The sequence below is a fragment of the Mytilus edulis genome, chromosome 5 (assembly GCF_963676685.1).
Source record: "Mytilus edulis chromosome 5, xbMytEdul2.2, whole genome shotgun sequence".
Lineage (NCBI taxonomy): Eukaryota > Metazoa > Mollusca > Bivalvia > Mytilida > Mytilidae > Mytilus > Mytilus edulis.
In genome coordinates, this window is record NC_092348.1 from 53,688,747 (window position 1) to 53,715,757 (window position 27,011).

Genomic DNA, 27,011 nt, shown 5'->3' on the forward strand with positions numbered 1-27,011 from the left:
TTTTTAAGGTTTTTAAATTCTTTTATTTCCTCAAATAACAGGACAATATACATATATATTGCACAAATAATAGTAAACAATGTTACATTCATAAAAAGTTCAAACAGCATATCACAATTTCTATGATTTTTTTACATGAATTTTCTTTCTGCATATTAAATACACAGATTGACATACACATTTCAAAATATAGGGAACACAAGCTTTATATTTTTTTTCAATAAATAAGTCATTTTCAACAATTCTTAAAGAATTGACTAAAATTCTTTGGGCAGTGATCATCTAAAGTTAGGTTCTATCAGAAGACCAAAAGAAAAATATAGGAGACTGCAATCTCTTTTGCATGGTCACACATTGAAAAGTAATGACATTCATCATAAAATGAAGTCAGTTAAGTCATTCTTTTTCCTTTGGTTTCATTCTTTTTAAACCCATATAGATATTTTTTTTGTGATGTAAATGACAACTAAGACATTGGCGGATCCAAGGGGGGGCAGAGTTGGAAGTTGGAATCCCCCTTTTTTTTGGACGATCATTTGAATTTGAATAGGAGCATATAGTTGGAACCCCCATTTACTCTGGGTTGGGAACCCCCTTTTTAAAATGGCTGGATCCGTCCATGTAAGTTAAGCTAAAAGATATTCAATATATATATATGCAGTATTTTTTTTTAAATCTATTTGTGAATACATGTACCAGCATATGTATAAATTTCTTGGACTGATTTTTTTTTTGGCAGCAAAAAATTGTGTACCTTCTACTTAATCATTTTTTTTTTAATCTGAAACCATAAAAGTGCCAAAAAAAATCCTGAATGCTCCAAGGAGCCTATATCCCTCACCTTGACATAATAATGTATGCATAAAATTTGTACAATGCAATAAAAATGATTTGCGTAGAATGGATACTTTATGGGCCCAAATCTTGTTTTGTTTATCAACTGGACTATGTTTCTGTCTGTAAGGACTTTTTGTAGATAGACTATTGCTCACCATGACATTCTAATTAAGTTCAAAAAGATATGGCATTGTAGTTACAGAGAAGACATTTAAAATTTGAATAAAGAATTACCTTTGGCAGCCATGCTTTTCATCGAAATGGAATGAAATTAGAATTTTTCCATACAGGTATGGCACCTAATCACCGATCACAAATTGGTGAACTTTAGTAGAGGGTACACCATCATCGTGCATTTAAAGTTTGAAAAGATTTGGCAATAAGAAAGTACAAAATAGACATCAGAATCAAGAACTGTCTTTGGCTGTCATGTTTTATCTAATCAGAATGAAGAGACATTTTAGACACCTTTCAAAACAATATTCCTGCAAATTTTGGTTAAATTTTACCTCTTTGTTAAAGAGAAGATAATTGAAGCGCATTTCCCATAGGCTTCAAAGAAAACCTATATGCCACTGTAGCCACCAGGTTTTTTACCTGATTAAAACGAAATGAGGAATATTGTAAAGGTTTTCCTTAAAATCTATCCTTTAAAGTTTGAAAAGATTTTGCCCTGAAGCTTTAGAGGAAATGAAATATTAAAATTCAACAATTCCAAATCAAGAGTAACCTGTTTTTCATCCAATCAGAACAAAATGAGGAATTTTTCTAAGAACACTTGTGAAAATTTAATTCAATTTTGCCAAGTCACTCACAGGTTCAAGAAGGAGATGATTAACTGTATAAGAACAAATATGAGCCAGGTGAGCTAAAATAATGAAAAGGGACATATATTAAAGTGTTATCAGATAATTCTGGTCATGTTGACAAGTATTTTGCTGGCCACTTTTGCCGATTACAGTTTCTCTTTATCATCATGAGCTTCAGAAAAAACATTAACATGGTTAAAATTTGTTGTAGACCAATCTTGGAAGTTTTTTATGAATGAGTTGCACTGGTGGACACTATGAAAATACTTTATCTTTTTTAATGCATATTTTATATCCTTAACAGTTATACTAATGACCATTTATAGTGGTTTCTGGCCATTTATGATCTTGATTCTTGAAGGGGATCATAAGTTTGATCATTCCTATTTGCAGCAAATGACCCTTTCAAGCACATTTGAAACAGTAATAATGTTGTTTCATAAGATTTGCTTTGAAATAAATGTCAATAGGATAACTTTGTTTTTAGTTCATTTGGGCAAAGTTTCTAAGATTAGAAATAAATTGATAGGCAGATATACAACATATGTCAATGGCATAATATCTTGTAAAATGAGATTATGGTTGAAAACTTCCAATACACCAACACAAATTAATTCAGGGGTAAAACAAGGAATGTGTTAAAGAAAAAAATTAATTTATTCATATGTAACTAACTCTAACTTATTTTCATTCATTGCGTCATTTTTACTTTAAATTTTAAGCACTGATTAATCATGTACTATTTCAAAGGATGGGAACAAAATTAATTTTTGAGAAAAAGTCACATGATATATTATGCAAATAAATGTAAACACAGATTTATAACAAACTGAGGTGTATCTCCATGGTTGTTCCGATAAAAAAATAATTTAAAATAATATCCAAATAAGAAAAAGCTACCTGAAAGTATTGAAAAAAATTATAATACTTTACATCAATCTTGATTCTAGCTACCCTGTACTAATAAATTTTCAGAAATCTACTATCAGTGCTCATCAGATTTCTTAAAACAAACTATCACTAACAGAATGTATTATCACAATATTCAAACTCTTATAGAAAAGGTGATAACAGTATTCTAGAGATAACAAAACGTTCTTTAATTGTGAGAAAAAAATACTGTTTGAAAGTGAAAAGTACTTAAATGTATAACGTGAATCACAAAGTTTAAAGTGTTTCTTAGTTCAATTTTTTAAAATTCTGAGCAATTTTTCATGTTTGCTTCATTTCTTCAAATTTGACCAAAAGTGAAAAGTAATGCTATCTTCTTTTTCTGATTTGTCAAGCCTTGTATCTCTACAATGCTGTTTACCAATAAATAAAAACATATTTCCTACAACCTAATACATCAATCAAATTCTCTGTACGTATTAATAATGGCCCACATTCCAGCAGTCATTAATGCTACAAACGTCCACATTGTTACTTTCACTAGTACATTAGAACCATTTTGTGTGAACAACTTTGACAAGTGATATCTCTTTGCTTTTATGTTCTCCTTCTGCTTCTGTACCCGTCTTCCTTTAATTGCGTCACTGCAAAGATAAGACAAACAGTTCCTGGTTATAGTTTTGAAGATTTTTATATTAAAGAAGAATAAACAAACTATGAAAAAAGGTATATTGTGCTTTTTTTTTATATCTAAAAAAAACTGTAAATTGTTTTCTTATATTCATTATTAACATACATTGTACTAATTAGTATTAATTAATCAAAAGTATAAAATCCTTTCTTCAATATTCAAAAAAATAACTTCAAAATTGTCAAATCTATTTGTTATTTCAATCAGCCGACACAGAGGTCTGTGTGATTAATGATTGATAAATGGTTAATTAACCTTCACTTAGTGCATTTGATTAATGATTGATAAATGGTTAATTAACCCTCACTTAGTGCATTTGATTAATGAGATTTCATGCAATTTTTGCAAACAAATCAAAGAAACATCACTAAAATTTCTGCATTTATAGAAAATTAGTTTTAAAAGCAAAGCGTTTATCAAATGTTAACTTACTTTTTCTTTTTATATGCTAAGAGAGCCTCATTAGCTAACTGAGTGGGTGGATATTGTAAAAATAAGTCACCAGCATCACTGATTAACTTCTCATATGGCAAGTTATCTGGGATCTTAGACAGCAAACAATGTAATACACACATTTCACATTCACTAGCTAAAATCTCCTCTTTTCGATACAATACAATCTGTAAAATGCAATATAGAGAGAAAGAGATAATATAAAAATTAAGAAGATGGTACATTTTTGATAAAAACAAACATTAAAAGCACAATTCCTTTAATATATTTCGATAATTTCCTAGCACTGAATGGATAAGTTAAATCATGAACACTAACTCTGTTTCCCAATCAATCTTGATGAAGAATACAACATTGTTTTATGAGGAAAGTTCCTTAACTCTAAATTAATCGAGCAGAACTTGCTTAAACAAAAGGTGAAGAGAACTTGCTTTTCCATCAATACCACTTTTTTTTTGTAGCAAGGAATATTGCATTAAAACTCATGTCAAGTGGAACAGAATCTTACAAATAGAAACAATTATCATTTTACTTTACTTAAACTGAGAATCCACTCAATTTAAAACTCATTCACACATATTAAAAAAAGAAAAACAAAAGTAAATTTAACTAGGACTAACTCAACTTGAGAGCTTTTTATAGTGTAACTTTGTCTTAACTGAACACAATACTCCTTAGAATGAGTAGGTGTTGAAAACAATCTTAGCTATTGCAGTTTAATTACTGTGTATTCATTTATTTTCATGGGTACCAATTTTCATCGACTGCAGAAAACTTGCCTTTTCATGGATTTCTGATTTCGATGTTTTGCAAAAGTCTGCATACAACCTAATAGAAAATTTGTAGTTCGTTGGACATTTAAATTCATGGTTCACTTCTACCAGCAAAAAACACAAAAATTGGTATCCAACAAATAATAATGAATCCACAGTAGTTATGGTTTTTTATTGGTTTTAAAATGCAAATAATATACAATTACTGTCTTTTGATGAGGTAAATGTGTGGTTTTATTGACTTTTGAAAAACTGATATTCACTAAGGCCAACGGCCGAAGTGAATATCAGTTTTTCAAAAGTCAATTAAACCACATATTTACCGAAACAAAAGACAGTAAATGTTTTATTCCATATTCCGAGAGAAATGAATGTAATGGAAAATATTTACCAAAACCAATTGTACATCAAACGTTTTTTACCAAAATTTTACATGTAAAAGCATGCGACGTTTTACGCGGTGAATATCCTTTTCCGCAGGTGAATATGCTTATTTATTCAAAATCCCATTCATATAGAAAAACCTACAAATATTATATCAATATGGAATAACATATATGATCAAATACAATCCTATTATTTTGATGAAATATCAAAGTAAGAAATACTCACAGCAGCAGCCAGATATATTGGCATCAGGCCGTGATTTGCTATAAAGAAGTCATATAACCGCACAATGTGTCTAATATCATCCAAAACATGACCAAACCATGTTATCAGCCAACTTAAACTGAATATTGTTCCCACCTCAGACCTAAAAAAAAAAGAACAACCCTGATACACGTACATGTATAGGATGATATTTTGGCTCTCAATAATGACGACTTCAGTATGTATATTAATGAAATTTATCCTGTTGAACTTACTTTAAATAAAGCTAATACTAACAATGACCACTGCCCTTTTCTCGATCTTGATATCTATATCACTAATGGAAAGCTGAATACTAAAATTTATGATAAAAGGGATGATTTTTCATTTCCTATCGTTAATTATCCTTTTTTAGATGGTGACGTTCCCTTGTAACCATCTTACGGTGTTTATATATCTCAACTTGTACGATTCGCTCATGTATGTAACAATGTTTTAGATTTTAACGAGAGAAATTTATGTATTACTGAAAAATTATTACACCAGGGTTTTCGATATCACAAACTTAGTAGTCAAAACATTTACTAAATTTTATCATCGGTATAAAGACATCATTTGTAAATATAGCTCAACATGCAGACTTCTAATACGTTCAGGTATTTCACATCCAATTTTTTATGGAAATATTCTTTATAAAGCACAAAGGTGTCAGTATTCACCTCAGAAACTTACAAAACCTTTGAATAGACTTATTAAGAAGGGATATAATTACGATACTGTTGTCAAGTCATTAAAGATTGCATATTTTGGCGTTAATATTGAGTCACTGATAAGGTCTTTGCATCGGAACTAAACACATTTATTCTAAAAACAGTTGTTGGCATGACACAGGTTATGTTCTTCTCATATATGTTATGATGGTATGATACTAAACCCCTAACGGGAAGGATTGTGCCTGATGTTCATATGATGAAATCATAATCTTTCAGTCAGTTTAATTGAAGTCTGGAGCTGGCATGTCAGTTAACTGCTAGTAGTCTGTTGTTATTTATGTATTATTGTCATTTTGTTTATTTTCTTTGGTTACATCTTCTGACATCAGACTTGGATTTCTCTTGAACTGAATTTTAATGTGCGTATTGTTATGCGTTTACTTTTCTACATTGGTTAGAGTTATAGGGGGAGGGTTGAGATCTCACAAACATGTTTAACCCCGCCGCATTTTTGCGCCTGTCCCAAGTCAGGAGCCTCTGGCCTTTGTTAGTCTTGTATTATTTTAATTTTAGTTTCTTGTGTACAATTTGGAAATTAGTATGGCGTTCATTATCATTGGACTAGTATATATTTGTTTAGGGGCCAGCTGAAGGACGCCTCCGGGTGTGGGAATTTCACGCTACATTGAAGACCTGTTGGTGACCCTCTGCTGTTGTTTTTTATTTGGTCAGGTTGTTGTCTCTTTGACACATTCCCATTCTCAATTTTATTATTGACATCAAGACAAGTCTCAATGTTGCATTTTAAGTACACTTCCTTTGTGCCTTTATAATCATGCTTAGAAGTGTCAGGTCTTTCAAATGCTTTAACTGAAGTACACTACACATGTGGAGATGCAAACAAAGGGATTTTAAAATGACAGCAAAACATGTTTTTTATACATTTATAAGTGCCTTTCTTTAAAGAATCAAGGGCCATAACTCCTAAATGGTACAATTTGAAAACTCAAGACCTTCACTTTTTTCCTTAACAAGAACATGTTAAAATTTGAAAGGGTTTGGAACAAGTGTTCTCATGTTATGACATGTTATTGGATAGAATCCATACAGACTGCAATTTAAAATCAATCAAGGACAATACTTGATCTTTCTAAAGATCCACAAGGGGACATCTATAAATACTAGTATTTAAGGACATTCATAATATATATAATCAAATACTTGCCTTTCCATAAAATCCCTGAGCTCTGGATTAGATCTTCCAACAATTGGATATAAATAATTTAACATGTGTTTTGTTCTGTCCATATTAGAATCCATAAAATCTCTGCAGAAAGACAAAACATAAAGAAAGATTTCAATGCAACTTTTTTTCACTATTAGGCTTTTTATTATCTACAGGGGCTGTTAAGACCTTGTAATGGCACATATTTTCCTATATCTTATTTTAAAATCCATTAAAATTTATAAAAAATTAATGTAGCATCATCCATGGTGCATTGCAATGTTTCATGTAGTGAATTTATGTCCTTCTCATTTGTGCTAATATATTTTATCTCACAAGCAATGAGGACTAAATATTTACAAACATCACATCAGATAACTTGTCTCTACTCCACCATTACAATGATTAAGGGATACAGAAATATGATAGTTTTTGTACTTCAATGTGCTTAAGGATTAACTAATGAAAAAAATCTGGTGCTTTGCTTTTGTGCAATTGGCATTTTATTTGCGCCAAAAATAAAACCTTTCATTTGCGCCATTATTACAGGTAAATACAGGTAATTAGTTTAAAATTTAGATTTTTCAAAACAGAGTTAAATGATATAGATAAATTAAAACCCATCCTCAAACCTGAAACAAAAAGGACACTAAAAAATTAGGCTCCTTTTTTAAAAAGTCGCTACGACTGAGGGCAGGGAGTCCTTGATATTATTTGAATCTCTAATATATTGATTTAAAGAAAAAAAAGGATTATAGTACAAAGTGTCTGCATTATTTGTTTTCATTGTTTATTTGTAAACTGTATACCACATGTACCATGGATCATGTTTTAAGCCATTGACCCATAAGGGCGTAAAGTGCTTTTCAATAAAGATAAATAATTCTAAACCTAAGTTTTGAATAAGAAATGAGTACTAACTCACTCAATTATACATATAAATACTGCAGAAACAAATCTTATTCTTGATAGAGCAATCAATATTTAACTTTTCTGTTGTCTGTTGCCTGTGAAATGGTGCAAATGAAGTTTTTATTTTTGGAGCAAATGAAATATAACATGGTGTCACAAATGAAATGAAAGATTTAGATTTTTTTTTAATTACTTATAAAGGTATATATCATAGATAAGCCAAAGAACTTTCAAAAGAATTATATGAATTTTAGGGAAAATTTTCTGCTGCTTATGCATCTTGTCCTTCATAAAACATTACACATTTATTAACTCAAGCGTGCAAAATGTGTGATCAAAACTATTATTGCAGTATTTTGACTGGTTAATTTATGAGTTTGAATACGATAATTGTACTTAAAAGTCTTATGACCATCAGCCCAGGTACTGTAAATTAAGAGATTATTGCAAGATTTTAATCAATAACAATAATGTGAATCAGTGAGTTTGTCAATAATAATGATTGAAAAGTCACATTCTGTTATATGATACACGTATCTATAAATTTAAAAGACCATACTTAATACCTACCTTAAATGATTTAAAGACAATATATCCATAAGAGCAAACCCAACATCATCTCCTACAACCAACAGAATGGTCACACAAATATCATGGTAACCCTAACAAAGAAACAAAATAACAATTGCCATTTCTATTAAAACAATCATTACAGCAATGAATTGTTATGAGGTATTATAATTATATAATTTTCATTCAATGTTTCCCCTCCAAAGCACCTGAGATCACCCTGTTTTATGGTGGGGTTGGTGTAAGTTTTCTATGTTGTGCTTTGTATTCTGTTATTTGTTTACTGTTGGTTTTCTTTTCTTTCCATGGCTTTGTCAATTTGCTTTTCAACTCATGAGTGAATATATATCACTTTGGTATTTTTCGCAGGTCTTTTTTAAACGACAGTAATTTTCCACCTAAAGTTACCTTACATGAAATTTTCTGTAATAAATATGTAAATGATTTCAATAAGTGTAAAAAAAAATTCAAAACAGTGAGGTTACCTATACATTTTGTGTAGTTGCTTACATCTACCTTATTTGGGCTTCGGAAGAGGGTTGTCTCATTGGCAATCATACAACATCTTCATATTTTGAAAATATTACCTGGTAATAATGAAGTTCTTCATGATTAACTAAAACTCTCATGATAAGGTCAATTAACTGGTCCTGTAATGCTAATCTTACATCGTCATCCATACCTGTAGTAAAAGAATCTGTTGTGAGACTATATTTTACAACTCAGACAGAATATTACAAATACTATTGGTGATAACTCATTTCAATTGACTTGTTCTGTACTTACTGTGAGTGAAACATTATGAAATTTTCAATGCTAGTAGGTAATCTTACCAGGTGGAAATCTTTTAAGAGTTCTGTTTACATCCATCACAACCTGATTGTAATCTCTGTGGCCCTCTAAGACTGAACTTTCTATAAAAAAAAATCAATCCTTTGTTTTTAGACCTATTTTTACAGTTTTCTCTCTATTACTCATCTGATCTTTTTCACAAACATTAGATTCTAAAAGGTTTTCCGGTACTTATTGTCAATATGTGTTGTGTAATGTACATTTTGTTGTAACTCTAATGGAGAATAAAAAGAGAGAGTGTTGAGATATCATTTAACTAGTTTAACCCTGTCCAATATATCAATATGAGGTCTGTCCCAAGTCTGAGAGATGTATCTGTCAAATATATTTCTAACTTTTATATATAGATACTAGATGATTATAAATAAGAGCTTGACATTTAGTATCTATATAGACATTTTATTATTACAATTACATTGATGTTTTAATATCCATGTCTCTTGTTATTCACATAGGTAACAGTATTTTTGCATTTGCCTCAGTAGTGGAGAAGACCATCTTCTTATATCTAAGGCATAAAAACAACCGAAACAGATATGCTTGTATTCATATTACAAAGGATTAACAAAAACTGAAAATCTTCAATGTCAATAATTAGTTTTTACCAAACCAAATATGGTAGAATTATCTCAAGATGTGTTCTGAGCTGTAGAATTTAAAAAAAAAAAGTCATATAGACAAATGTAAAAATTTCATGAAAATTTAAGCAATTTGCAAAGTGAATTAAAAATTTGATTAAAAAAGTTTACTATAAGAAATAAATTTAAAATGGAATTATTTACTATGATCTAAAAGTAAAAATAATTTTCTTAAAAACATACAAATTCCTGAAACTGAAATGTTTAAATGACAGAACAGTGAGACACATTTAAAATTATTAAATTGTCTAGTATAATAATCTGTAAGTACTCTCATTCTTGACAAAAACAATAATAATTTATGCATTTGAGTCTTATCACTGTGTCCAAATTCTAATTGATGACCTGATTCATGCAAAAACAGCACAGACAGGAACATCAGGTCAATTTCTGTATCCAAAAAAATCAGGAAATTTATGGAGATTGATAGAAAAATGTTCTGTGACTGGTCATACAACAAATCACAGAACAACGATAAATGTAAATAATTTTCATATTTTTTGTATATAGAATAAAAATTCATAAAATAAATAGTTTTACAGGTTAACTTTTCTCTAGCAAAAGAATGTAATACATGTAATCTAATGTAATGTTTTACCTGGCTTGGGTGAAATGTCTGATATATCTGCCTCCAACAGCTTTGGCCATACTTTACTTCTGATATCATTATTCACAAGTCCTCCATAGCTGATGGCAAATTTCTGGTAAGTTGAGATATGTGTATCTTCATCACTTAATGCCTCTTTAATAAGTTCAATTTTCCTTTTCATCTCTATAAAATAAAAGAAATAGAAATGTACTTAGAGAAAAGCACAGTGCTTACTCATTTAAAAAAATCCTAATTGTAAGAAAAACATTTCGGAATATTCATATTATAAACATGATTTTGACCTGTTTTTTTAGTCAAGGTCAACATGGTCAAAGACATCATGGACATAGGGTCGTGACATCATACGTTTTCTTTTTACTTGACTGAGAAAAACCTATATCACTTTTGTAGCATTACATTTTCACTAGATATCGAACACAAAGACTGAGCCAAAAGTGACACAAATATAAGCATCATCTACTCTGAAGGTGAAAAAATAGTGCAGACCATGAAAGGAATCTAAAACATACAATTTAGCAAAAAATTCATATGGACCTGAATATAAACTAAACCTTAATAACTTTTACTGCATGTTCAAAATGAATGTCATAATGACCCAAATATTAACACTATGTTCATGATGTTGAACAAAAAGACTATGATGTGATAAATACAGAAACTTATTGAATAATTGATTGATTTTTGCATAATGTTTAGCATCAACAACATATAGAACTATATGCTGGGCAGGACAATTATCCAATTGCATCTCTTTTTTGTTTCATTAATATCTATTTATTTCATCAAATAAATATGTTTACACAAATGATAGAGATGATCATTTAGATAATTAGATTCTAATCAATCAAAAACATGCTATGTAGACGCCTCTGGGTGTGGGAATTTCTCGCTACATTGAAGACCTGTTGGTGACCTTCTGCTGTTGTTTTTTTTTCTATGGTCGGGTTGTTGTCTCTTTGGCACATTCCCCATTTCCATTCTCAATTTTATGTACACTTCTTTTCCCCCCATGTATTATGATTCATCATGTTCATGGAAAATAATATAATTATATGGTTAGAATCCTTTTGTGATATATATATTTTTTTCTTCACATTTTCCAGAGTACCATAATATCCATAGTCAAGTTAATGGGTCATCATGATCATGATCATAGTGTCTACAAATTTTCAAAATATGTAACAACTATTATCAAAGCTAAGGTCCCACAGCTAGTTTGTACTCAGTGTGAATTGTATGGTGTTAACATTGTCGTATTTCTAACCTTGAGAGGAAATTTTACAGTGACCTGTAGTTATTTTCATCCTTTTCCATTTGTTTCTAGCATGTCTATAAACATGATAAATAGTGGATAGCTTTTAAGAATTCATTCCACATAGATCTCCTCATTTTTGTTTTTGCTATCAGGTTAAGACTTGGGATTGTAATCTTGTAAATGTGATCAGTACATGTACAATTATCTTTAAACAGTGATGGGGTCATGATTGATAAATAAAATCTTATATCTTCTGCGTTATTTGTTTTTATAAACATTTGTCTAGATAGGGCGTCATTTTTCTTGAGATATTTTTTATTAATGTGGTACTGGTAGTCGATACTTGTCTCATTTAGCAATCATAACACATAGATCTGCTACAATAGACAGATTCCTATAGACATAGTCTATACTCAGAAAGGAGTCTACAGTATAGACTAACAGCCACTTGTCAGAATTTGTTTTCCTATCTATACGTTGTTATATTAAGGTATATTAGGGGGGATTCTGAGACAAGTGCCTGTGTAATATAAGATAAGATAACTGAATTAGCACTAACGCATTGACAATAAATGGTTAGGCAACAAATTAAAGACAAACTACAATAACATATATACAAATTATGAAGGAGTAGATATTAGTTTTTTTATTATTTTGATATCACTGCCTAAAAATCACAGGCACTTGTTTCTATCCATGCGAAGGTCGACTATCCATATAAATAGAAGCTTCTATTTATATGGATAGTCGACCTTCGTATGGATAGAAACAAGTGCCTGTGCTAAAAATGGATCCTTCAAATATCTCATTCCTCCAATCCAATAGAATTGAAATCATGAGGTTTTGTGGGTTTATAATCTTGATCAATAGAAAGATCCTGAACTAAATTGAATTCATGATTGAAATATTAAAATTACCATCTGTCGTTTCAATATTTGTCTTTTCGGTCTTCATCTTTTTCGCCGTAAACGTGATCGCTTAAGCATGTAAAAATAAATGCCATATGATAGCTGAATAAATTATTTAACAACAAATGATATCCATTTTACCATTTTTGCTCTACAACAAAAATCTTTAAGAAAAAGAACAAGACTGGCAGACAAATGACAAATCAACTTGTTTACTAATTTTAAGCTTGTTGTAAGCGACAGGTTACTGAAGCGGAAAATGGCAACAAAAAGTACAGCGAAAAATGTTCGGCTTCGCCGGGCTATTAGTATGAATAAGGTTGAAGACATTTATAAAGAAGAGTTTACAGATCGTAAGAGTCAACCAGATAAACCGTGAGTTATTTTCGTGTTTCTTTACCGAGGAGACAAACCCGGTACAGTTGTAAACCTTCCCCCAACCCTAGGTTTTTGACATTGACCTTGTTCGTGGTCTGTGATGTATTCCCACGTGGATTAGTTAAAAATAGAATAGTTCTTACCTGATTGGAGTATGTTTAAATCTTACATCAAAACATGCAATGCATTAAATCTGATAGCCCATTAGTATAGAAACACCCAAAAGAGTAACATTTCAAAATTATACTTCTTACTAGCCTGAGACTTGTCATTGCACTAAATCAAAATGCTGATTGAGGAGGAATGTTCACAAACAGTCAAAGCAGCATCAGCAGCAGATTCCAATAGTTTCATGGACAGTGTTAATCATGAATCCCTAAGGAAAAGGAAAACTGATGTAAACAAAAATAAATCATCAGAAAAGGAAACAAACAATAATCATGACAATATTAAAAACAAAAAAGAACATTGTGAATCATGCTTAAAAGAACAAAAAGTTACATCTGAGAATCATACTGAGCGAAGAAGAAGTTCTCTTATGGAAAGCATTGATTGGTTCAAAAGAACATTGAGTGAACCAGAATTTATAATGTATGGAAATAATGAAAAAAGTAAAGGAGAGTAAGTCGATAATTATTTATCCTATAGTTTCATGTTTATTTAAGTTTAGGCATGATCATGTCCAGTTTGCACATGTTGCATTTAATTAAAAAAAATGAGGGTATTTATGAATTTTTATCATGTTCAAATGTAGTTTAATTTTCAAACATTAAAATTTTAATTTTTTATTAACTTTGTAAATTTTTTTTTCCTTCCAAAAAAATTGTCAAAATGAATAAGAATTATCTTTAAATACCGTCTTACACCTACAGCTTCTCCAAGCCAGAAAAATTACTATGAATATGATCTGAGGAAGATGCTATAGTTGTTTCACATTTTTTGTATTGAAAGTGCATTTATTTATTTGCCAATGATTTCAAACATGTTAAAGTAAACAACATGTACAAACTTTTGGGCTTTACAAAGTCAGATTTTCAGTGACACTAATACTTGAATCATTAAAAAAACATTGGCAAACTTTTCAGCCATCTTGTTACTGCAAGATCAATATAAATGCCAGCCTTTGGTAATAAAAATATTTGAAAAAAAATCCTGTTTAATGTCGCAATATCATAATCTAATGTGAATGATGCATGTTTCTGGTGCATGCATTAGACACACCCCTTGCATGTACCTGTCATCCACATTACATTTGCCATATATGGCCTTGTCAATATTTATCACCTTTACAGGTTTATTATGATATAAATGAGAGAAATACATTAAAGTATTTATAAAATTTTAATTCTTCTGTTTGTATACATGATATACATGTACATGTATAAAAATTAAATGGTACATATAATATATGAATTCATGAAAGATGGTCTGGATATTCATAAGATACCTGTGTTGTTCATTTCTGTATTCTTTAAGTTTTTATGGCACTTTTCTTTACTTTAAAAAAAATATGCTTATTCTGTAAAATTTCATATATATCAATAATATCACACTAAATAACTTTATCTGTTATTCTATGGTTTCTTTATTCTTGGTATAAAATCAGTATTAATATTGTATCGCCTAATTTGTTTACTTTCCACAGTTATTCTTTATACTTTTGCACCCCATTATTCTCTATTTTTAAAATTATTTTTACTCATTTTCTCTTTTCTTCTTTTTCATTAATTTTGCTTATTTTTCTCTATTCATTAAAATATTTGGCCATTATCATGATTATTATATATATCTATTTTGTAAACCATGTCGAGATCCTCATAAATGGCTTAACACTAATTTTTTATAAAGTAGATGTAATAAAGAGTTTGGAATTAATGAATAATCATATGGTATCTCACAGGACACATGTAATCAGAATATCACAATAATTTCTTTGTTAGAATAATTTTCTGCATTTTGTATACAATGTTGATATAAAAAAAAATCATAGGTAAATTTTTTGCCTTCATAATATACTCTTTTGACCCATTAAAATATGGGAGATTTCTTCATAGCCCCTCAGTAGTGGTATCATTGATATTTTCTTATTTCTTTTGTTCACTGTACTGTTTCTGCTAATTTCAGTGTTAATTTGTTATGCATTCCTGTTACAAAATATATGTGCAGCTTTTTTTTTAAACTAACTTTAACAGTTCTTATAATTAATCCATACAGCTACCATATATATATTCTTTGAATAGTGGCAATGCTGAGTACTGTATCCAGTATTTGTTATTTTATTTTAAAATATATATATTGTACATTGTCAGGGACATTTAAGATGTTTAAAATAATTATGTGCAGCTTTGTAGATATATTATATTTTAATGAAGGGTATATAATTGCAGGATACATAAGCATGCCGATTCCCTGTTAAGCACAGCCAGTGGGTTTACAAACTACAGAGGATTGTTGAACCTATGTATTTTACTGCTGGTATGTATTTAACAAGTAAAATTTTTAATTTTTATGCAGTCTAGAAAGAAAATATAAAAACACAATTTAACTACAGTTGAAAGAGTGATTGAAAATTATTTTTATGTATAAACCATACTAACCTTATTTTTTTTTTAAACCTTATATTTTAACCTACTGATTATAAAACCCCATACATATGTGATAATAAAATTGAGAATGGAAATGGGGAATGTGCCAAAGAGACAACAACCCGACCATAGAGCAGATAACAGCAGAAGGTCACCAACAGGTCTTCAATGCAACGAAAAAATTCTTGCACACGGAGGCATCCTTCAGCTGGCCCCTAAACAAATATATACTGGTTCAGTGATAATGAACACCATACTAAACTCCAAATTGTACACAAGAAACTAAAAGTTAAAATGATACAAGACTAACAAAGGCCAGAGGCTCCTGACTTGGGACAAGCACAAAAATGCGGCGGGGTTAAACATGTTTGTGAGATCTCAACCCTCCCCCTATACCTCTAGCCAATGCAGAAAAGTAAACGCATAACAATACGCACATTAAAATTCAGTTCAAGAGAAGTCCGAGTCTGATGTCAGAAGATGTAACCAAAGAAAATAAACAAAATGACAATAATACATAAATAGCATCAGACTACTAGCAGTTAACTGACATGCCAGCTCCCGACCTCAATTAAACTGATTGAAAAGTTATGTCTTCATCATATGAATATCAGGCACAATCCTCCCCGTGAGGGGTTAAGTATCCTACCATCATAACATATATGAGAAGAACATAACCCGTGTCATGCCAACAACTGGTTTATTAAGAATAAATATTTTTTGGATTGATTTATTTTTTAGATAGGGCTTCTTAAAAAGCCAAAAGGTTTCTTAAGTGTTCAGCAGCAAATATTACATCCATATTCAGGATGAAAGCATGTTTAGGCAGTCAAGATTCTACTTTGTCAAAATTATCTCCCCATTACACCAGTTCATTTTCACAATTGTAGAAATGGAAGACATTGTAGGGATGACGCGTTGCCAATTTTGCTCTTGAAAATCAATACATTTATCCACATAGCACCATTACGATCCCTGTATGTCAGTATTATTTTAAAAGACAAATGTATAGATCTTCTAGCTAATGAGCATCAGTTAATGATCTTGTCTGCATTGATGATTCAACTTAAAACTATTGTCTTATTGGTTGTCAGGCGGAATTTTTGAAAATTCATAAACATTTAAAAAAAATTCTAATTAAATATTTGTTGAAGGGCAGACTAAAAATTTTCAATGGTTGAATATTATAAACCCTAGTAATTATCACACAAAATTTTTTTTTTTTTTTCTCGAAGATATGCATTTTCATCATTCAACTTAAAAGACTGTCGCCAAGTACTTTTAGTAAAAAAATAGCTATTCAAACACCTACTCTTTTTTTTGTGATTCATCGGATAGGTATTTTAATTGACCAATATATTTCATCTTTTGGTACTGTGATTTTTTTATGTTATTAAGTCAACTTGTAGCTTTGATATATAAAAATGATAGAATCTGAAGCGAGATGATATAACAAATACTCTTGCTTTGTACGTTTTAAAGACAAAATATAAACCTCAACAGGCCCTAACACAAAAAGGTGCACTCGATTTTTTCTTTTCGATACAATTGTTAACCATATTTTGGAATTTTTTCTTGAGTCACATAATGGAAGGACAGACACGAAAATTACTAAACTAATAGATTGACATGTTCTCCGTCTGTGGTAAAAAAAAAAAATTAAATCGGAGGTTATGCATTTTCTTCATCCAACTTGATAGATACCCATGTCGTGGAATTGATGTCTAATTGTTCTGCATTACTATGTAATAGATAAATTGAAAACTTATGCAAATGGTGTTTTTAAAATAAAACACTTCGTAATTGAAAAGAAAATTGTTGTTTATTTGTTTCTATTAACTTTAAAATTTTTGTTACTATAGTAAACATTACAGTAAGCATTTATCGCCTTCTCTAACAAAGAGCTTCAATTCTTTTGTTTTATTTCAACTGGATTTCCGCCTGTACGTGACATGTAATGCAGATTCCTGGTTTTGTATTAGAATGATGGTAGCAATATAATGTTTTCATTTTGGGATTAAATATTTTTACAATTGCTTGCCAGATTTTATTTCATCACACTGATGATGGTCATTCATTAAATAATATATATTAAAAAAAAATTCAGCAGTGTTTTTTCATTGATATCTTGCAAGTCAACAATTATTAGTATTACATAATTTAAGTGGACATATGATATACCCGGTTTAAAGTTATTTTATTAATGTTTTGACTAGAATTTATTATGTAATTTATCATTTATAGAATTAATGATCTGTAAATACAGTGATTAGCATTATATAATTTATGTGATTAAAAACTTTAAATCAGTTATTTTACAAATGTTATCACCAGGATTTATTATGTAATCATTTAAGTAACTTATGAATTATGAATCTAAATATCGGTATTAGGGCTACAGTACTTAGTATGCAAGTTGAATACTGATTTAAAGTGTGAATTAATCATTGATATTTGATAAACTTTTATGTTTTACAAATGAAAGGTATCAACCTTATTGATAATGAAATCTTTAAGTTAAAATATAACTTAAGCAGGCTAAAAATTTGCATTTTCAGATAATTATGTTACCTTTTGATTGAAGAGGAAAATATTTTATGAATTTAAAAAATGTAAAGCCTTGTTATGCATTTTATGGAAATTGTAGATATTAGTAAGAATTTCACCAAAGTAAAAAGTTGCAGCAAAAGTTTTATTCCACTCTCAGGTTTATTAAAAGAAATTTTCAAATTCACACAATATATGTTTTTTTTATACAATTTTTGTGTCAGGAGTATATTTTTTTTTACAGTTACCTACTACATGTATTTAGAAATTAGTAGGACATTTTGATACTCAGTCAAGTAATAGTAACAGAAAGAATTTAAATCAAGCTTACAATATGTGCAATTTGGAGAAAACATTATAATCATTTTTCCTATACACAACACAATCATCGGACACAATTATTTATTTAGAAACTATAGAAATCTTTTTAATATTGGCCTTATTTTTCACATGTATATTTACATGTTATAGCAATGAAAATATACATTTCGAAAAATAAGGCCAAAATTAAACTGATTTCTTTTTTGGTAACATTTCCCCAAAGTCTAATATCGGAAAGTATAGAAAGTCAGATTATTCAACAGACGAAATATTCTAAAAACAGGACTTATTCTTACAGTAATTAAGAATAATTGTTTCAGGGGTATAATAAAAGATTGTCTATAGTAAACGAGAGAATCTTAAAATGTTTGTTTTGGCTGTAATATCACTTGAAGCTTTCTTTGAGAAAAAAGTTGTTTGCCTTTAAGTTAAATCTTTACAATATAAATGAAGTTTTTATTAAAATAACTCAAGAATGTAGAACATTATAAATTTATTTTTAAATATTTAAATATTTATATTTAATTTCTAGGCATTGGCAAATACAAGACTGTTTTTAGAAAATATATTAAAGTAAGTATATTATTTTATATTTTTATATAGTGACTATGTTCTATCGTATGGCTATCACTTTATGTCTATCCTCCATCAATTGTTCTAAATAAGTCAAACCCGTTGTAATGATTATCTCAAATCAGTGGACATTCTCCACTAACATGACTAACAGTCATTTTAAAAGTAGCCCAAATAATTTCCTTATGGCCTTGAATTATTACATATTATCAAATGAAATCATCGGTTTAACTCCTAATAACTTAATATAGTTGTTCTTATTTTTCTTCTCCGTTAATCATCCATCTTTCAAAATGCTCAGATAAACATTGCCTCCAGTAACTATTACTTTTAGGAAATATGAAAAAAAATCTAAAGAACAATAAAACAAAAGGAATCTAATATGGGAGGAAATATCCTTACAAATATTCCAAAAGGAATTGCATGTAATAAAAAATTGCTGTACTGTCACTTTTGTATGTGTACAATCAGAGAAAGCATCATGACCTAAAGTGGAGGGGATTTGTTACACTTTATCTTATGTTAGAAATTATAGAAAAAAAACTTACTAGTATGCAACAATTGTTTAAAAATCTTCTTGTCTTTTACTAAACTAAAAATTGATAGGATGCAAAACACCAAATAATAAATGGTCACTAAAGGGTTCAAGTTCAATATGTTGACAATTAAAGAGGTGTACATTGGTGTCATTTCCCGAATCTTTATGATAACCTGTGGCTATTACAAATTTAAATGAACTTTATACATTGTTAAACCATAACTGTTACTTAACGCAACAACATTTTGCATCATACTGGTGATAAATGTCTGTTATATGAAAAATTAATTGATACTGGTATCTAGTTTTGGTGTTGTTTTGTATAAAAATAAAGACATATGATGGTATGATTGCCAATGATATAATTTGGCACCTAAGTTCATATAAAGTGGATGATAACTTTTTAAACACATACATATATATATTTCAGATGATTATGTTTTTATATTTCTTCTGTTTAGATATGGAATTTTGATTGATCCAGTGAAAATTATACATTTACTGATATCAGAACCATACAGTTGGCCAAATGTCATTCTTATACTAGGTAAGATTTCTATTGTACATGTTGCTAATGAAAAAAAAATAATGCTGTTATTTTGCAATGATTTGTGAAGATATGATAATAAATTATATACAGTCTATTGTAATTGTAGATAAAGATATATACAAATACACCAATGAACCATTGGCATTTACATTCTAGATAAACCAAAATAGCGATTTTGGTGAAATTTGAGTAAATCTCTGGATTTCAATCAAATTAATGCCTAGGAAATATTTAGCTATGGTCTAAAAAACTAGATATATCAGATATGTTATTTTTTTATGCCCCACCTACGATAGTAGAGGGGCATTATGTTTTCTGGTCTGTGCCTCCGTTCGTCTGTTCGCTTCAGGTTAAAGTTTTTGATCAAGGTAGTTTTTGAAGAAGTTGAAGTCTAATCAACTTGAAACTTGGCATACATGTTCCCTATGATATGATCTTTCTAATTTTAATTCCAAATTAAAGTTTTGACCCCAATTTCACGGTCTACTGAACATAGAAAATGATAGTGCGAGTGGGGCATCTGTGTACTTGGGACACATTCTTGTTTTGTTATAAAATACAATGTAAAGAGAACATTATACATTTATTTCCCGTTCCTGAGGGAGATATGAAGATTTGTTCACCCAAGAATATTCATATTTCTTGAGGGCTGTGCCTGAGGGAAATGTGATTTTTTCGAGGGTGAACAAATCTTCATATCTCTTGAAGCTAAGGGAAATGAATGTTTTATTCCACTGCCTATGCTTCGTTTACTTACTGAACATACTATATTAATTTGTATATGTTTGTTTTCTTATCTGTTTGTTTAAATAGCTAAACACGGTATAAACAGTACGGATCAAAAGTAAATTAATAGTCTTTTTATTCTAACGCTAATTTAATTAAACGACTTTCAAAACAGTATACGCACATTAACCACGCGTAACGTCATACTACGAGGTCCCAATCTACAGAGGGGAATATGATGTTCAGCGGGGAATATGATACTCTAAAGGGAATATGACCTCACCTGTGATAGTTTCAACCAATCAAATGTTGATTTCACCATCAAAATCAACATGCAGTTAAGTAGTATTTTTTACCCAAGCACTATATGTTTCACGTACTTTAAAGCAATTGAAATTTGACCTATTTCCATTGAATTATGAAATGGAAAGCAATCTTGCTTTATTAAGTAATATGAAATACTAAAAATTAAATATTATTAATTTATTTTTCAGGGTCCAACATTTTTGCTCTTGTAGCATTATTTAACGAGAAATTGTTGGCCAAAGTAAGTATTAGTTTTATTCCTAAATCCATAGTCTATGTTAGCAGTAGAGCATGTGTCAGTGACTATAAAGCTCAACCCAGCAAACCCTTCATCAATGTTGAACATTTGTTTCTGCAGTCGTTTTTACAAATTTAAAGTCAAGAAAATCACTGGGAAAATATAATTTATATGATAAATCAGCAGTTCATGTATAAATATCTTTTAGAAACTTGGCCTCACATGAACTTGACCTCATTTTAACATTGTATTGACCAGGTCAATGTTTTTGATAAGGTTTGTTTCTTAGTAAGTAGTCATGCTTGGTAAACAGTTGATATGAAATATTGCACTTAACATTTTAGTTTAGCAACTCTTGTTAGGATGTAATAATTCTATAGCTTGTTAACTTTGAAATTAGAGAAAGGCAATTGTATTAACATAAGAATATTAAAGAAAATCAATTTTTGAATAAACATGCCAGTTTCAGGAGAACAGATTAAGTAGTTTGGTATTGGGTGTCTTATTTTGGACTTCTTCAAGCACTGTAGCATAAAAAGGAGGAGTTTGACCAAGTGTACAAGAACCTGTTACTTACTATACAGTCATTTCCTGATCGAAATTTGTTTAAATTACATCCCTAATCTGACATGATTTTGTGTATAAAACACATTCTTCAAGGCCAAACCTGACACCTTTAAGTTAGAATTTGTTACAAGGGCCATTGTACATAAAAATAAGCATGGAATCTTCAAATAAAATTGAGAATGGAAATGGGGAATGTGTCAAAGAGACAACAACCCGACCAAATAAAAAACAACAGCAGAAGGTCACCAACAGGTCTTCAATGTAGCGAGAAATTCCTGCACCCGGAGGCGTCCTTCAGCTGGCCCCTAAACAACTATATACTAGTCCAGTGATAATAAAGTCTTGTATTAAAAATAACCAAGTGGACTGAACATGACTGTCTTATAGGAAGAATTGTTGTATACACTGTATATGAAAGAGTTGGACAAAAGCATGAACAAACAAATATTCTTAATTTGAAAGTACCCAGTACACAAAAATGTATATTAAAACAAAATTATAGTTATAATAATGATCTGCTTTCTAAATTTTGGACTCTTAGTGCAACAATTACAACAATTGTTGTGAAAAACATTGAATTGATTCAAGTGAGATATCGTATAAAAAAATATTTTAAGAAAATACTTGTATGGGTATGCATATCATTGACATTAGGGAGATAATAAAATAAGTTTCCAGTTCAGGACCCAGAAATTTCTTAAATGACACAATGTTTTTATTGATGAGTTGTTATTATAAAATTTAGCATTGGAAGGCAGATACATTAGTATTTATAGTCTTTCACATGAGCAACATAACAGGAGCTAAATGTGGAGCAGCATACTTAAGTACCCTTCCATAGCACCTGAGATCACCCATGTTTTGGTGGAGTTTGTGTGGCTCAGTCATAATGTGTTTTGTATACTGTTGGGTTATTTTTCAATGGCATTGCCAATAGATATAGGAAGATGTGGTATGAGTGCCAATGAGACAACTTTCAATCCAAGTAACAATTTATAAAAGTAAACCATTACAGGTCAAGGTACGGCCTTCAGTTTGTTTTCCACTTGTGAGTTGAACTATTCCTTTGTTATCTTTCACCGTTTTTCTTTTAACTGTCTTCTTTGGGAAAGACAATTATAGAAGAAATATTATATATTATTAATACTTCAGGATTTTGATTGGCTAATACAAATTTCCTCTTATCACATGGCTGAGTGGGTGATAATTTTTGTTTAATGTCACCCTCTTGGGAAGACCAATCAAAAATCAACAATTAAAGGACAATGAATTGATTTAAGATCGAATAACTACAGACAAAGCTGAAATTCTACATTTTGGCAAAGAACTTTCTGGATGAATGTCAAACAAAAAAATAAAACATCTTGCTTCACTTTTGTTGATATTTCGAATAACCGTAACGTTGTTATGTATTTGACATCAAAGCATAATGCTTTGAATATAAAATTCAACTGAAAAAGTCAATAACTAAAGGTCATTCTATATAATAAATTAGATAACACATAGCTGAGAGGGTACCCCTCGAAAAAGCATTTTCAACCTTGGCTTCGCCTTGGTTGACAATGTATTCTCGGGGTACCAATCTGCTCTATCACCCTCTCAGCTATGATAAAGAAGTAAAATGGTACTCTTATGATTTATGGTAATAACCTTAAAACAAAAATAAATATTTATAATATTTTATGCCAATATACTTTTGAAACATTTCTATTTCTCATTGCTCTTCAACTTCATACTTTTTTTTTGGCCTTTTAACTTTTATACAAGTGTCACTGTGATGAGTCTTTTGTAGACCAAATAGTGTCAGAAACATACATTTTAATCCTGGTATCTAGGATTAGTTATATAGTATATGTATTCAAGGTTAACACTTGTAACTCTAAAATGCTAAACAAGGATATGTTTTATTTGCCAAATATTTTCAAGGCTATGCAGTCTGCACTTGTTCAAATAAACTGATAACGCAAGTTCATGGTTATGTTTATGAAATAAATCTTTCCCTTAAAGTGCATAAATCAATATCTTACGATAGTTGTTTAAATTTAGATTTTGGGATTTATTAATATTGCTGATATAACTGTTGTTTGCAATTGCTCAATTTTGTAATGTCAGAACCTAGAACCTATTTGTATCACAAGGTCTGCAGACAATTGACCTTTCCATGGCTCCTTGATAACTGTGAAGTATTTGTGATTAGCTCAGTTCTTCAGATGCTACAAGTTATAGCTCAATTGTGTTTATAGGGTATACAATGACTGTTAGGTGTACATGTCTATCTGGCAGAGTCCATCATATTTCAAAGAATACTGGATAGATATTTTAAAACAGAAAAAAAGCATCAAGTTTAGATGTAGAAATTATTATAATGGACTCTCTTATAGAAGTTAAACGATTATTTTTGCAATATCTGACAACTTTTCAAAATCTTTCAACTGGGGGATTTGCAGAGGAACTTAAGCTCTCTTTTTGTAGAAATAAGTGTTTTCAAACTACTAATATATTGTTTTTGAATAAGTATGCATGTGTTTAGATACCCGTTTAACCCCTTTGAATGTCTTGTTGGAAGTGTTCAGATAATAAAATAAAGAATTTCAGAATGCAGGTCAATACCTCTCAATGGGGACATTCCCAATAAATCTGGATAGTTTTTGTACAACCCATAAAAAATTATTTCTTTCCTATATTTTGTTTAGCCATTTCTCAATATTTTATAATCAGCTAAAGTACAATGATATTTAATGAATGGATTTTGATTTACTCTGACATAGATAATATATCCAACTTTATCAATTATCAATTTCATTTTTATTCTGTATCAGTCTGAGTTACTATTAGTAGATTAGAATTTACTTCACATGCCAAAACTACTACTAAATAAATTGTCACACATTTACTGATATGTCACCCCCTGACCAATGAGGTGATTTTTCTTTAAGGTCAAGATCAAGGTCAGTAAGCATTTTATTGGAAGACATATGGTCATTTAAGGACAATTGATAACAGTTATATAAAGTTAAAAATATATGGTACGATACATTCATAGATAAAAGTACTTCCCTCGGTTAAATACTAAACTACCATGTATCAATCACTGTCAACCCAACTTATACCCAACTTACAGAATAATTTGAACAAGAATTTCACTCCCTAAGCCTAACTATAATAGTGGTTTCATTTCACCACAAACTTGTATAACATATTTCAATGTTCAAGACCAAACAAAAATAGAAGGCACACCTGAGCCCAGGTATCAAATAAACAATGTTCATGGAGATATTTTTAACTCAACATAACTATAAGATACTAAGCCAGGCTCTGCTTTAAATATTTTTTAAATACACTTCTCTACTTATAGTTGTTTTCATCTAATTCATTTGGTCTTTGTCAAACAGTTGTCTCACTGGTGTTCATACTACATATTGTTATTTATATATTGAAGTCAATACAGCCGTTATGTTTATTGTACCTATTCAAGAGACAGTGTGTAGGCTTCCTGTAAAAGTTAAATTTAAGCTTGTTTTTTCTTCGTGCAGCTTAAAATTCTATCATTTTTATCGTACCAAGTTGTAACCACAGTATACATGAATGTTTATTGACAATGTTTTGATTATTATTATAAGAAAAACACATTGAAAGATTATTCATTTTAGGTCACCTATAAGGCGGTCATGTTATCTTTTATTATCACTTCATGTTATAGATAGCCAATATCAAAAATACTAAAGTTGAAGGTATACAAAAAATTATAAGAAAATCGATGCCTAGAAATATACTGAGTAGTATGTGGGAAAATCTCTTCAAACAACTTATTAATGGATGTCATATTCCTGAATTGTAACAGGCAGTTTGCAAATTAAAATGCATCGCTTACCAGATTTTAAGGCATTCCATTAGACTACCATGTTGATGATACTATTTTAAATTATATGTATATACACTGAATACGTTTTTTTATTATCTACTATAAAAAAAAAAAAAAAAAAAAAAAAATTGGGAGGAAAACTTTTATGTACCCTTTCAATGTTGCAAACATGGTTGCTATGAAATGAAATAATCTTTTTGATTAGCTAAATTTTCAGAAATCTTCAAAATTGAAGAGGCAGTCTGTTAACATTCTGCAAGAAAATTCATCCTTAGGTAAAATAAACTATTAAAGTGATGATGAAAAACAATACGGGCTTTCAGGAGCCTCTTGTTTTTTCACTCAAGGAATTGTTTGAAGAAGGATTTGAAAAACAATCGTATAAGGAAGTTGAAAGGCACTCTTATGATTTTTGTTATATTTAATCCATACAGAAAAGTTTATTATTAGTTAATGTATTCAAGGTTGACAATTGATTTGTAAGCAGACAGTTCACACTTTATTTGTAACCCTAAAATTCTAAACAAGGATATATGTTTTATCTGCCAAATGTTCTCAAGGTCAGTCTTTGTTTTCTGTCTGCACCACTTCAGATAAACTGATAAAACAAAGTTCATGGCCAAAAAGCAGTTCATGGTTATGTTAACAGTTTGTCATGTTTATGAAACATATCTTTCATGTAAAGTGCATAAATCAATCCCTTGAACATGTTGACAATAGATTATAAATTATATCCCAATTTGGAATTTATTACAGATATTACTTAGTAGTTTGCCATTCAGCTTATATAACTTGACATATTTGTTACTCTGCAGTTTGCAAGTTCAGCTCACTTTACAAATTACATATTTAATTTGTCTTCTTAGACCTGAAGTTCAAAATAATTTGATGAAATGAAGAAATTATCTACAATTGATATAAAATGATTTTATGTTAAAATAAACAATAGATAGGCATTTGTTTGACTGAAACATTTTTAGCTCACCTGGCCCAATAATATAATAATAGATAGAGATTAACTGTAAACAGCAATAATGCTCAGTTATAACTTTAAAACTTTATTTTGCATCTGCAGACTACTTTATGCAATTT

General features: G+C 29.9%; 2 protein-coding genes across 3 annotated transcripts in view; one reads left to right on the top strand and one right to left on the bottom strand.

Moving 5' to 3' along the window:
* Positions 1-12,972, bottom strand: LOC139523892 (TBC1 domain family member 20-like). Its single transcript, XM_071318267.1, has 9 exons — positions 12,738-12,972; positions 10,554-10,727; positions 9,299-9,379; positions 9,053-9,147; positions 8,466-8,557; positions 6,984-7,085; positions 5,067-5,208; positions 3,661-3,848; positions 1-3,181 (listed from the first exon to the last, which is right to left on the bottom strand). Exons 1-9 carry the CDS (start codon positions 12,772-12,774, stop codon positions 2,995-2,997), a joined length of 1,098 nt encoding a protein of 365 aa, XP_071174368.1. The 5' UTR covers positions 12,775-12,972; the 3' UTR covers positions 1-2,994.
* The window catches only part of LOC139523891 (diacylglycerol O-acyltransferase 1-like), a 20,765-nt gene continuing 6,724 nt past the window's right edge, over positions 12,971-27,011 (top strand). The window contains exons 1-5 of one of the 2 annotated variants that reach the window (XM_071318265.1): positions 12,971-13,103; positions 15,494-15,581; positions 19,092-19,132; positions 20,132-20,217; positions 21,441-21,493. In XM_071318265.1, the coding sequence (XP_071174366.1) occupies positions 12,988-13,103; positions 15,494-15,581; positions 19,092-19,132; positions 20,132-20,217; positions 21,441-21,493 (384 nt within the window). In that variant the 5' untranslated portion in view covers positions 12,971-12,987. Of the gene's footprint in view, positions 13,728-15,493; positions 15,582-19,091; positions 19,133-20,131; positions 20,218-21,440; positions 21,494-27,011 lie in introns of both variants that reach the window. The other variant, XM_071318264.1, reaches the window with a different exon arrangement.

Bases quoted from the DNA above. Each gene is read 5' to 3' on its own strand.
- LOC139523892 (XM_071318267.1), bottom strand. From the start codon at position 12,774: ATGAAGACCGAAAAGACAAATATTGAAACGACAGATG. The intron at 5,209-6,983 runs GCAAGTATTTGA...TTTTTTTTTTAG, and splicing joins CTCAGGGATTTTATGGAAAG to GTCTGAGGTGGGAACAATAT. The intron at 3,182-3,660 runs GTAAGTTAACAT...TTATCTTTGCAG, and splicing joins TTAGCATATAAAAAGAAAAA to TGACGCAATTAAAGGAAGAC.